We start from the raw sequence: 12557 nt of genomic DNA on the forward strand, positions 1-12557 counted from the left end.
CATATCAATAGATGAAGAAAAAATTTTGAGAAATTTTAATAACCATTGATGGTAAAAATAAAACTCTCAGGAAACTAGAAATAACGGGAATTCCCTGAACTTGATAAAGAACATCTACCTAAAACCCATAGCTAATATTTCAATGATGATAACTTGAAGCTTTCTCCTTGCAATCAAGAACAAGGCAAGGTTGTCCCATTTTACCATTCTTATTCAACACTGTACTGGAAGCCACCTGATGCAGTAAGACAAGAAAAGGAAATAAAAAGTGTATTTCTTGGGAAGAAAGAATTAAAACTATCTTCATTCCTAGATAACATGACTGTCTATACAGAAAATGTAAACAGTACACAAAAACACCTGGAGATAATAACCAGGTACAGCAAGGTCACAAGATATAAGGTTAATATACAAAAGCCAATTGCTTCGCTTTATACCAGCACTGAACAATTGGCTCTGTGCTCAGTGTGGATTCTGCATAAGACCCCCTCTCCCTTTGCCACTCCCCATCTCAAGTAAATAAATTAATAATATAATAAAACACAATATACTTAAAATACTGTATGTAAGTGTAACAAAATATGTACAGGATCTATATGCATAAAACTTTGAAACTCAAAAGAAATCAAAGAAAATCTTAATAAATAGAGAAATATTTTGGGTTCATGGATAGAAGGACTGACTGAATACTGTTAAGATGTCATTTCTTCCCAATTTCCCAGGAAGTAATTTTATAGATATAAAGATTAATTCTAAAGTCCACAGGAAAAGGCAAAAGAGGCAGGATAATAAACACAATACTGAAGTAAAACAATAAAGTCGGAGGATTGACAACTACCCAACATTCAATGATAGCAAGTAAGACTGCAAGATGTTGGCAAAAGAATAAACAAATGGATCAATGGAACAGAATATAGAGAGCAGAAGGGAGATCCACACAAATACTAATCTTTGGTGAAGGAACATGGGAATTCAATGGAGATGTGGCAGCCTTTTCAATAAATGGTGCTGAAACATGCAAAACACAATGCAAAAACACAAATTAGACACAGAACCTAAACCTTTTACAAAAATCAGCTCAAAACAGATCACAGATCTAAACTGTAAAACACAAAACTGTGTAACTTCTAGAAAATAACAGAATATAAAATCTAAATGACATCAGGCTAGGCAATATATGTTTCGCTACAACATCTAAAGTATGATCAATGCAAGAAAAGAGGTAAGTTAGACTTTACTAAAATTCAATCTTCTGCTCTGCAAAAGAAAATGTTAAAAGAAGAAAAAAAAAACACAAGCCACAACTTGAAAGAGAATATTTGCAAAACACATATCTGATAAAGGACTTGCATCCAAAATATACAAAGAACTCTTAAAACTCAACAACTAAAGAAAGTCTCAGTTAATAAATGAGCAAACAATGTAAACACATAAAGACATACAAATGACAAATACACATATGAAAAGATGCTCCACATTATGTGTCATCAGGGAACTACAAATTAAAACAACAATGCGATGCCACTGCAATCCAATCTGAATGGATAAAATCCAAAGAACTGACGATATCAAATGCTGGTGAGGATATGGTGCAACAAGGACTTATATTCATTGATACTGGGAATGCAAAATTTCACAGCCACTTTGGAAGACAGCTTGGAAATTTTTTATAAATCTAAGTATAATCTTACTATACATTTCAGCAATCATAGTCCTAGGTATTTACCGAGTTGAGCTGGAAACTTATGTCTACACAGAAACCTTCACATAAATATTTATAAAAGCTTTATTCTTATTAACCAAAAAGTTGAAAAACCTAACATGTCCTTTGATAGGTGAATGGATAAACAAATTGTGATGCCTTCATACAATGGGATTTTATTCAGTGCTATAAAGAAATGAGCCATGAACAGACAAGAAGGAAACTTAAATGCACACTGATATGTGAAAGAAGCCAGTTTGAAAGACTACACACTGTGTGATTGCAATGATATAACATTCTCGAAAAGGCAAAACTACAGAGATAGTAGAAAGATCAATGATTGTCTGGAATTCTAGGGAAAGAGGGAGGGATGGATAAAGAAGGTACAGGGGATTTTAAAGGTTATCAAACAACTGTTCTGAATGACACTGCAATGGTGGATAAGTGACAACAGGCATTTGTCAAAACATGCAGACATGCACAACATAAAGACTGATTCTTAAAAAAAGAAGACTGAATCTTGATGTAAGAAGATTCTATAAGATTATTTGGTAATTTGAGAGATACCAAGAGAAAACTTCAGAAAGAATTTAATCATATTACAAATGTATGGGAAAATCTCCCTGAATAGAGTGGAAGAAAAATTACTTAAGTAACTTTGGAAATAAATGGAATCTGTGAAAATAAAGGCAAAAGGAACTGCATGTAAGTACTATGCCCTATTGATGAAGATGTATCCCATGCTAATATCAGTTAATAATCCCAATACCATTTTATATATATATATATATATACACACACTGGAATTGAACAATAAGTAAATGGATGGTGGGTGATCAGATCTAGGTTACTAATAGTTGGGGTGGGAATGTATAAGGAATGAAGTTGGAATCTGTGTGGAAACAGATTACAGTTGCAGACAGTAGTAAGAACTCATGTTTAGCTTAATATAGAGAGAATTAATTAGACTTAGAAATATTTATAGATATGTGTGTATACAGGTTAGTACACAAATATATACCCTTGCTTTGTCAGGCAAGAGGCCCTAACATAAAGAAATGATTCCTTATGTATCCAAAGAACAGACCTTGTATCCAGATTTGGCCTTCTAATACTATTCTCTCATAAGAGCAACCAGGGCTTCTTAGAGAAATGATTGATTGTTGAACTGGAGCTTGAAATACACAACATGAGTCTGCAGCACTTTATAGTGCCAAAAAGTAAAGAAGTACTCAAGAAACAATGACCCAGAAGCACAGTGGTATGTCAAAATGACATAGAAGTCAATAGAAAGAGCTTCCAATGGCCAAAACTGAAACAATTTGAATAACAAAATAAAGCAGAATTGGATTTTAAGTCAAAGTATAAAACATCCATGCTATCCATATTGATATAAATAAATGATTGAATAAATTAATAATCGTTGGATAAGACATAAATGTCCCATACAGAGGCATTCCAAATAAATTATGTAGAAACTACTCTGATGGAGGGGGAACATAACTCCCTACTCCTTAAATGTGGGTTGCACAAAGCACCTTCCTTCCAAAGAGTGTGGTATGGAAAGGGGGCAGGGAGTAACTTTACAGTGGAGTACCCTGACAAACACTGTATCAGCCAGGTGATTAAGGTCAACATCAAATTCGTAATTCATATATAGAGAGTATGTACCTTGATATGCTGTTACAATAAGGTACTTTACCTTGGAATCTTCCTCCCCAAACTTATAGTCCCCGTTTAGTCAAGAGAAAACCACCAGATAAATCCCAACAGAGGGACATTCTACAGCATACCTGAACAGTATCCTCAAATCTTTCAAGGTTATCAGAAACAAAAACAGTCTGAGAAACTGTCACAGACAAAGAGAATCCAATGAGACATCACAACTAAATGTAACATGTTATCCTTGATGGCATCCCAGAACAGAAAAAGCACACTTGAAGACTAATGGAATTTGAATAAACTGTGGGCTTTAGTTGATGATAATATATGGCAATGTAAAAGATACATGATTTTAAAAACGTAAAATTAATCATGTAAAATTAACAGAATATGCAAAACTAAAAAAAAAAAACACATCATGAGGTTAAGAGTTGTTATATCAGAAAGCTACAAATTTAAGCAATTTTCCTTTCCCTTTCAATTTTTATGGTTTTTTAAACAATTCTTAAATAAGAAGACAGTATTTTTAATATCAAGAAAAATTCCAGCACATTAAAAAAAATTGTCTAGGTCCTCCTCAAAACCCCATTTTTATCTCCATGTGGATGAAAGCCAAAAGTCTTTGGCTGACTAGATTATCTCTAAAATTCTTTCCAACTGTAAGATCATGTGAATTACATAAATTATAACTAAAATCCATGTCCCAGCTATGCATCTGGTAGGGACCCAGAAATATTTAATTACCATATGACTCCCAAATATACTGGTTAACATACATTTTGTGCCATATATACTCCTAATTTGCCAGTGTCCTAACAACAGACTAGAAATGAGCCCAACCGAGTGTTACATAGTATAAATGCAGTATATTTTTGGTGTAAAATATGTCTTTTTATGTCAGTATTTTTTGTTTGTTTGTTTGTTTGAAATTTCCATCTGACTTTTAAATAGGAGGCATGTTCTCACGTGTAATGTGGCATCCAAACTTAGGAAGAACACAGGTTTAAGTAGGAGGTGGAAACATCTATAACATATAGGGTGACTATCAATTATGCACAAATTCTATAAACAGTATCAGCTGTTTGTTTGCTTTAATCCTAAGATTATTTCTTGTGCATACCTCCTTTAGGCTGCTGTCAATAACTATTAAATAGATTTGGAAGATGAAATCTTAAAAGAAAGGCATCCTGGAAGTTGAATAAAAATGGGAACTTCAGCATAGACCACAGAATTAGAACATCAATAATTTTAAAATATAGAATAGGCCCAACCATATTAATTTTTGACTACAGCAGAAAGAGACTGAACTAAGGTAGCACAAGATGCATTCATGTATAAAGGTTATACAATTTAATAAAGTTGTAATATGGCCTTGGGGACAAAAGCTGAAGATGAACAAGCTAGCCTGCAATATTTGGGATGTAGGTGGTGCCTATTCTGGGCTCCGCTGTCACATTCTATTCTTGAATCCTTAAGTTTTACTCAACCACAACTTACCCATGTGTGCAAATGAGGAAGACATCACAACAGAAATTAATGATTTAAAAAATTGGGACAGATGTATTGAGATGTTTCTGGGGGGAAAAAATTCTATCCGTCTTCACAGCATTAGGTTTCCATTTTGTCCCAATTTGAGTATAAGTCAAAAGAGAGAACTAGAAGTTAAGATCCAACTATTAAAATCAGGAAACGGCAACCACTTTGTTTCCTTTTCTAGCCTTTACCTTCTGGCTCATTTTTGATGAGCTCTTCCATTTTCCTCTGCTTCAACGTGTCAACAACGTCAGCTAAGCTGCCTTTGCGCCGTTCGGGAGTTCCTAGGGCCGTGCTCGACAAGGACTCACCACTCTGCCTCCCACCTTCTTCTGCTTTCTGAGGTGAGGTAGATGAGTTGTGTGGGGCAAATGAAGACATAACTTTATTGCCATCAACTTCCTGCAAGAGAAAGCAAAGGAAAAAAAAAAAACTTGTTTGAAATTCAGTGAGCTTTTTTTTTTTTTCTAAATTGCTTACGTGGCTTATTTAGCTAAAACATGAAAAAGTGAAATGTCACTCTGCAAGAGTAAGATAAATAAAGAAATTAAAAAAAAGAATGCATTAAATGTACAGGCTGGCACAGAGTGAGTCAAAGATCAATTCACTGAAGAAACAAAAATATGGAGACCCTCTCCCTTATGCCTAGAACAAATGGCAATAAAGCCTTCTACAAAGCCTATATTGATTAGATGTATTTTTCTGCTTTTCTCTGAAAGTCTTAGATTTTCCTATGGGCATTATATGCACCAGTCATCTGGCTCAAACTTCCTCAAGATATCGTAATATTTAAACAAGTAACATTATGCACTTCACTTTTTGTTTTAAATAGCTGCCTCTTCTTGATGGTTGCTCCTAATTAAAGCAGGGACCGTTTTTAGTTCTCCACCTCCCTCTCATGCTTTTAAGAAAGCATCAGCTACACAGGTTATTTTGACATCAGATAGGAATATTGAAAGCTTATTTCTACTTATGTCAAAGTTATTTCCAATTTCATTTGTTACCTCAAGCATTGTTTCTGTCAATATTCTTTCCTGTTTTGCACTTTAAGCTTCATGTGCCCTATAAAATAAAGTTTCTTGCAGTCTTTCCCTCTTCATAATTGTATATGTGTATGAAAAGGATTTATTCTAAAATTCTAAAATTTAAACATGTATTTGTGTTTTTTTGTTATTATTATCTTCCCCATCACTTCTTGACCAGCCCTAGTCATCTATCAAAATACTTGGGGTATCTTTTGTCGAAAAGGCATTAAATTGATTTTTCAGACATCTACAAGAGGAGTGATATCGAAATGATTAAAAAATTAATTTTACTACTTAAAGATTTTCTTTTTATAATGTCTTACTTCCATAATCCTTTGACTACCCACAAAGCATATCTCTTCCTAAAAATAAAATTGTATCCTAAGATCTTTGAGGAAGTTAGTCTCTAAGTGTATTTCTTAATTGTATAATATTAAGAGTTCCCATTAAAATATATTTGAGTGTATACACATCTAATATTCAGGATAATATTAATAGATAATATCCCTGTTTATACATTTCTTCTCTAAGATGTGTTAATAGGATCTCTTGATCCTAGAAAAGTGATGAATCACACTGATTTGATATCTAATGTTTTAAAAGTTAATTCTAATATATTTGACTATTTTAAAAATATACTAAGAATACTTGATAAAGTGGTCATTTTAATTTTTAAAAATAGAGATGTCAACCCAAACATAATCATAATCTGTTTATATGATTTTTTTTGTTAATAGATAATAGTGAATACAAGGACATTGGCTATGGTGCAAGTGTCAGCTGTTGGCTGGGGTTAGGTAATGTGGAGAAAGTAAAAGTAAAAAATGTGTGCAAACAAATCTTCAATATTACAATCCCACACCCAAAATGGTTTCCATTTCTTCCACACATTACAAAATATGCGGAAAACACTAGTAGGTGTTGAATGAATATTCTTTAGACAATAGTTTCAAACATGAGTCTTCGCTTATAATGTACTTGGATTTAGAAATCAATATGCATAATGTAATCATTACAAGCCCCTGCAGGCTAAGTGAAGGTACACTTCTAGAATTATTTATTTAAAACCCACACATTAATACAAGCAAACCCATAAATAAACACATACATGCACACATACACACACATACACACACATCCCCGACAAGAGCAATCACAAATCCATTCAGTAAACTAAGGAATATTTTTATGAATGGCCCATAATACACATTAGCTCAGATTCATGTTCAAACCAGAATATAATAAAACCTCGGTATTCCCACAGATTTTTCTTCTCACTTATTTCCAGGGTCAGGTAGAAAAACCCCAACCTCGGTATTCCCACAGATTTTTCTTCTCACTTATTTCCAGGGTCAGGTAGAAAAACCCCAATGTTAGCTTCACTTTGAACATTTCTATTCTATACTCTGCTTTCACATTATATGATGCCAAAATTAACAAACAAGAATTTGGCAGCTAACTTCATTTTTCATAACTGAAAATTACATATATCTTTCTATAGCATCTTCAGTAGAGGGTTAAGACACCCAAATGGTATACCATCCCATCTATTAAAATATCTGAAAATATTTCAAAATAAAGTAAGATAAAATAACATCCCTTTTGCATATCTCTAGTTTTTATACATCTTGCAAAAGAGAAGGACATATTTTAAAGAGTTTAACATCATTTCACAAGTTTTCTAAACTCAGTTACACAACAGTATTAAAAATTATCACTGCAATTTCATGCACAAGTATTTTATCTTATCACTATTTCACCTGTCTGATTACATTTCAGCCTCTAGCATTGTTAATCCCTTTAAGAGTAGTTGTATGTAGTTAACAGATGTTTCAGTGAGGGACTCCATTGTTCATTTGCATGGTGAAGAGCTTTTTAAAGAGCACTGGCCCAGTCTTTAGTAAAGAAAGTCCTATAGCTTTCGGTTTCTTCCCTAGGATTGCATTTATGATACCTAAAGTAACGACTGCATTTCCTCTTCACTTTGCTGGTAGGTGAACATCCAGAGAGTCTACTAACAAAGTATTAGTGGTCCACACCAGAAAAAAATATATTTCATCAAGTTTTTGTGTGTGCTAAAGACCAGCTCCAGTATTTTTCCATAGAGTTTTCAGAACTGTGATATATGATTTCTAAGGTCTAATGATAAGAGAAGGTTCTAAACTTTTAGAACAAAGCTGATAATCTTCCTTTGTTACACTTCAAAAGGCTTTACCTAATCCTGCCCCCTTTGTCAACTTTGGAGCTATAAGACAAAAGAAGAGATCTCCCTAGTGTATCTATCTTTATTTAAATAACTTTCAAAACAATTCATTCTTAGACTGTGTGCAGCCACTCTGGAAAACAGTATGGAAGTTCCTCAGAAAGTTAAAAATAGAACTACCCTATGACCCAGCAATTGCACTAGTACGTATTCACCCAAAGGATACAAAAATACTGAGTCAAAGGGGCACATGCACCCCAATGTTTATAGCAGTTTTATCAACAATAGCCAAACTATGGAACTATGGAAAGAGCCCAAATGTCTATCAACTAACGAATGGATGAAGACGTGGTAGTTATACACAATGGAATATTACTCAGCCATCAAAAAGAGCAAAATTTTGTCATTTGCAATGAGGTGGATGGCGCTAGAATGTATTATGCTAAGTAAAATAAGTCAGTCAGAGAAAGACAAACACTATATGATTTCACTGATATGTGGAATTTAAGAAATGAAACAGATTAACATAAGAGAAAAAAAGAGAAAGGCAAGTCATAAGATAAATTCTCATAAATAGAGAACAAACTAAGGGTAGGTAGAGAGGGATAGGTTAGATGAGTGATGGGTATTAAGGAGGGCACTTGTGATAGAGTGTTATATATAAGTGATGAATCATTAAATTCTACTCCTGAAACTACTATTACACTATATGTTAACTAATTAGAATTTAAATTAAAAATCGAAACAATCACATTCTTGTTAATTCATTCTAAACATAGCATTTTACTATGAACACTTTGAGAAACATATTTCAACATTAATATCCAAATTTTAGTTTAGATAATGTGGTGAGTAAGAATAACTAATTCATTTGAAAAGGGAGGTTATATGTGACTCAATCACATATATATGTCTCTTTCATTGTCCAAATGAGATTTCATTCTTGACTTCTAGCCTCAAGAAATACATGATCATATTTACTTTTCGGTCCTATAAGCTCAAATCAAATTAATACAGGGTAGCAAGAACATTACATTTAATAGTCTGTCTATCCAACTATAATTGGTAAGAGTAAAGCCAATATTTGCTGAATATTTACTTTGTGTCAGGCACTATTTAAAGTGTGTTATATGCATTAATTCAGTTAATTCTCCTCACATGCCTAATTATGATTTGCATTTCATAGCTGGAGAAATTGGGGAACATGGAGTGAAGTAAATGTCTGAGATTATATGATTAATAAAAGATAGATAATCGCCTCCAACTTGTTGGGCACCAGAGCCCTCAACCACAGTGCTTATATTACCTCTCCTTGAAAACATCAAGAACAAATACCTAAGTATGTCTATGTCAATGTTATAGGTGTAGAAGATGTACTGTCATCTGCTGAATAATTATGAAAAGGATAGGGTTTTGCCCCCAATATGTTCAACTCATAAAGAAAAAACTATATAAATGCATTAAAATTAATCTAACTGTATTCTAGACTTAGAATCCATCTAATTATCCACTGGTTTATGCCATGTTAAAAATAAAGAACCTTAAAATTTAAATAATTATTTAATCCAAACACAGACCTGATCTCTAAGCAACTATTCAAAGTGAAGACACTCAGTCATTTATGATTTTTTAATCTTTTTTATTTTAAAGATTTTATTTTTATGGAATCTCTACACTCAACATGAGTCTCAAACCCACAACCTTAAGATCAAGAGTTGCACATCACACACTCCACTAAGTCAGTCAGTCAGGTGCTCCTTAACCTATCTTTACAAAATGTGTGGGCATCTCTAGCATCCTTTCTAGTACAACAAAGTTTTGAACTTAGACAAAAAAAAAGTACAGAAAGTTTAGATTCTCTTGAGCTAGATTTTCATTAATGCAAGTTCATGAATTTTGGTATTGAATAGAGGTAGTACATAATGAATTACAGATACATACAGAAAGTGCTTTGGTGCGAACAAGTTTTAATATGGCCGTGTTCTTCCATTAACGTGCTGTTTTTCTAAATATCAACAGGAAGGGGCAAAACAAAGTTTGAAAAATAGATTGAAAGCCATATTATTTGGTTGAAATGGGTAAAGGCATGCAAATTTTCCAGTTATAAAATAAATAAGTCCTGGATATGTAAAGTGCAGCATGGTGACTATGGTTAATAATATTGGTTGTGTATCTGAAAGTGCTAGGAATGTAGATCTAGAAAGTTCTTATCACAAGAAAAAAATGGTTTTGTAACTGTGTGTTGATGGTTGTTAACAAGACTTACTATGAACATTTCACAGTATTTATAAATATTGAAATGTTACTGTGAACCTGAATCTAATAAAATGCTGTATGTCATATCTCAATTCAAGAAAGCTGTATTATTTGGCCATTCCTTAGATTCTTTTAAAAATAGGTAAAATATATATATTATTACAAATGTTTATTTTGAAACTAAATTGCACTACATGTAACCTACTCTGTCAAGTTAGGAGATGCCAAATTTAATTTAGAACAAGAAAACAATACATGATTATTGTGTAAAAACTCAATTATTTTTAAGGTCTTATTGTTTACGGTAATTTTTCATAAAAGTTCTTCATGATACCCTAAATAAGTAATCCTTCTGGATTATAGATACCTTAATAGTTATAGATGCTTTCCCAAACACATATGCACATGCATACAAGAAGACACACAACCAGGCAATCACATGCACAATTACATGTACAGTCTTAGAGAGTTAGTTTTCTACCTTCAGAGTTCCAAATGTGAACTTCCTCCATGAAATCCTCTAAGAGCTCTTATAAACCATAGATTCCAGGTTAAGAGGCTCTGATCAAATATGCATCTTCCCAGAATTGCAGTATAAACTCATCAATATACATATTTAGACGATTTTAAAAAGATCACAATATTTGCAAAAAGAGCCTCAACTGTAGATTGCATTGATGCTTTATTCAGATAAACTTCACTAAAGATATATGTTAATAAATTAAACTTTTACCATTCTTAAAATAAGCATTTAGAAGAGATTAGTATTTTAATTATACTTTAAAGGATAACAAACACATTGAAGAGAATGCATTGCTAATGGTGATCATTCTTCTTATTCAGTAACCACCTCATGATAATGCACACATAAATTTGAAATAGAAAGCAGAACAAATTGCTAACTTTTATAAATGAATATACCATTTGTAAAAAGCATACCTGGTCAATTTTCAACTATGAATTTTCCTGAAAATAGAATGTAAACATATGAAGGATACACTGAGGCAAAAATCAATCCTTAAAAAAGCTCAATAGAAAACATTAAGAGTCTTTCTTTCTTTGGTTAATGTGATCAAATCCTAGGAACAGGATATGGTCAGTTCCTGAGACCTAGAAAGCAAAAGTAAGAACTTACAGAGAGATCTCTGAAGGCTGTCTGTTATACTTGTGATTACTGCTGGTGTTAAAGCTATCCAAATCTTTTCTAAACTTTTGCTAAACAAAACAAAACAAACAAACAAACAAAAAACCCTGCCTGATGTATACTTAAGTCTAATGGTTCACAAAATGAAAACTAACAGAGGCATTTTTGGGGGGCTATTTTCATAGTTACCTACAGAGACAGAGCTTATCAGAACTTCTCACTTTATGTATTGTAAAAAGCCACTGATAATACCTTTGTATTATTTGCTGAATTTTTTAAGATCAGCAATTCTTAATGTTTAAGGAAGTACAAGATAGTAGATAGTATCATCCAGATATTAGATGAGTGGTTCATAAGTCTATCCAGTGACCAGTATATATATGTATGTGTGTATATATATACATATGTAGCTTTTTTTAAGCTCCCTAGGGGATTATGACCATAAGATGCTGGTTTTGTAAGAATCCAAAGTCAGTTTTTAAGAAATGCTTATATTTTACATTTTTCAATATTTTATGAGATACTGAAATTCCTGAAAATTAGTACTCTCAAACCTTAATATCATTAAATCATTACAATCTTAAAAATAGATAGAAATTCTAAAATACTCAAATATTTATTAGCATCTTTTTGCTGTATAATCTATGGAAGGTTCTATACTCCATATTCTGCTTAGTTCTAATTTTTAAAGAATACTGCAGAAACCTTAAATGTTCTTCTGTCTCTGTAATGCAGATACAATCCACTCTTGGGGCTGATCTAATATTTTAAATAGTGACAAGCCTCATCAAGTTTAGGTGAAAGATTATTTTATATAAATGGCTCCATTATATTTCAAATATAGGATCTAGTCTATATTTCAAAGATTTTTAATGTATTTTGGACAGTGCAAATAGAAGCTGTTTGATGTTTCTTCAAAGCCTAAAAATATGGAATCTCTTAAAGATTCTTTCCCTGTGCAATAGGATGGAAATTCAACAAAAGTCTAACTTGGTTTGCCTTTTTTTTTTCTTTTTTTGCCAAGCACTGAGA

At 32.6% G+C, this 12557-nt stretch overlaps 1 protein-coding gene across 22 annotated transcripts in view; it reads right to left on the reverse strand.

Annotated features, from left to right (window-relative positions):
• SOX5 (SRY-box transcription factor 5) overlaps positions 1 to 12557 on the reverse strand; it is a 1001956-nt gene that overhangs the window by 300497 nt on the left and 688902 nt on the right. For all 22 annotated transcript variants that reach the window (XM_041735837.1, XM_041735832.1, XM_041735833.1 and 19 more), the window contains one exon: positions 5089 to 5299. In XM_041735837.1, the coding sequence (XP_041591771.1) occupies positions 5089 to 5299 (211 nt within the window). The remainder of the gene's footprint in view (positions 1 to 5088; positions 5300 to 12557) is intronic.

Source organism: Vulpes lagopus, chromosome 21 (assembly GCF_018345385.1).
Source record: "Vulpes lagopus strain Blue_001 chromosome 21, ASM1834538v1, whole genome shotgun sequence".
Classification (NCBI taxonomy): Eukaryota; Metazoa; Chordata; class Mammalia; order Carnivora; family Canidae; genus Vulpes; species Vulpes lagopus.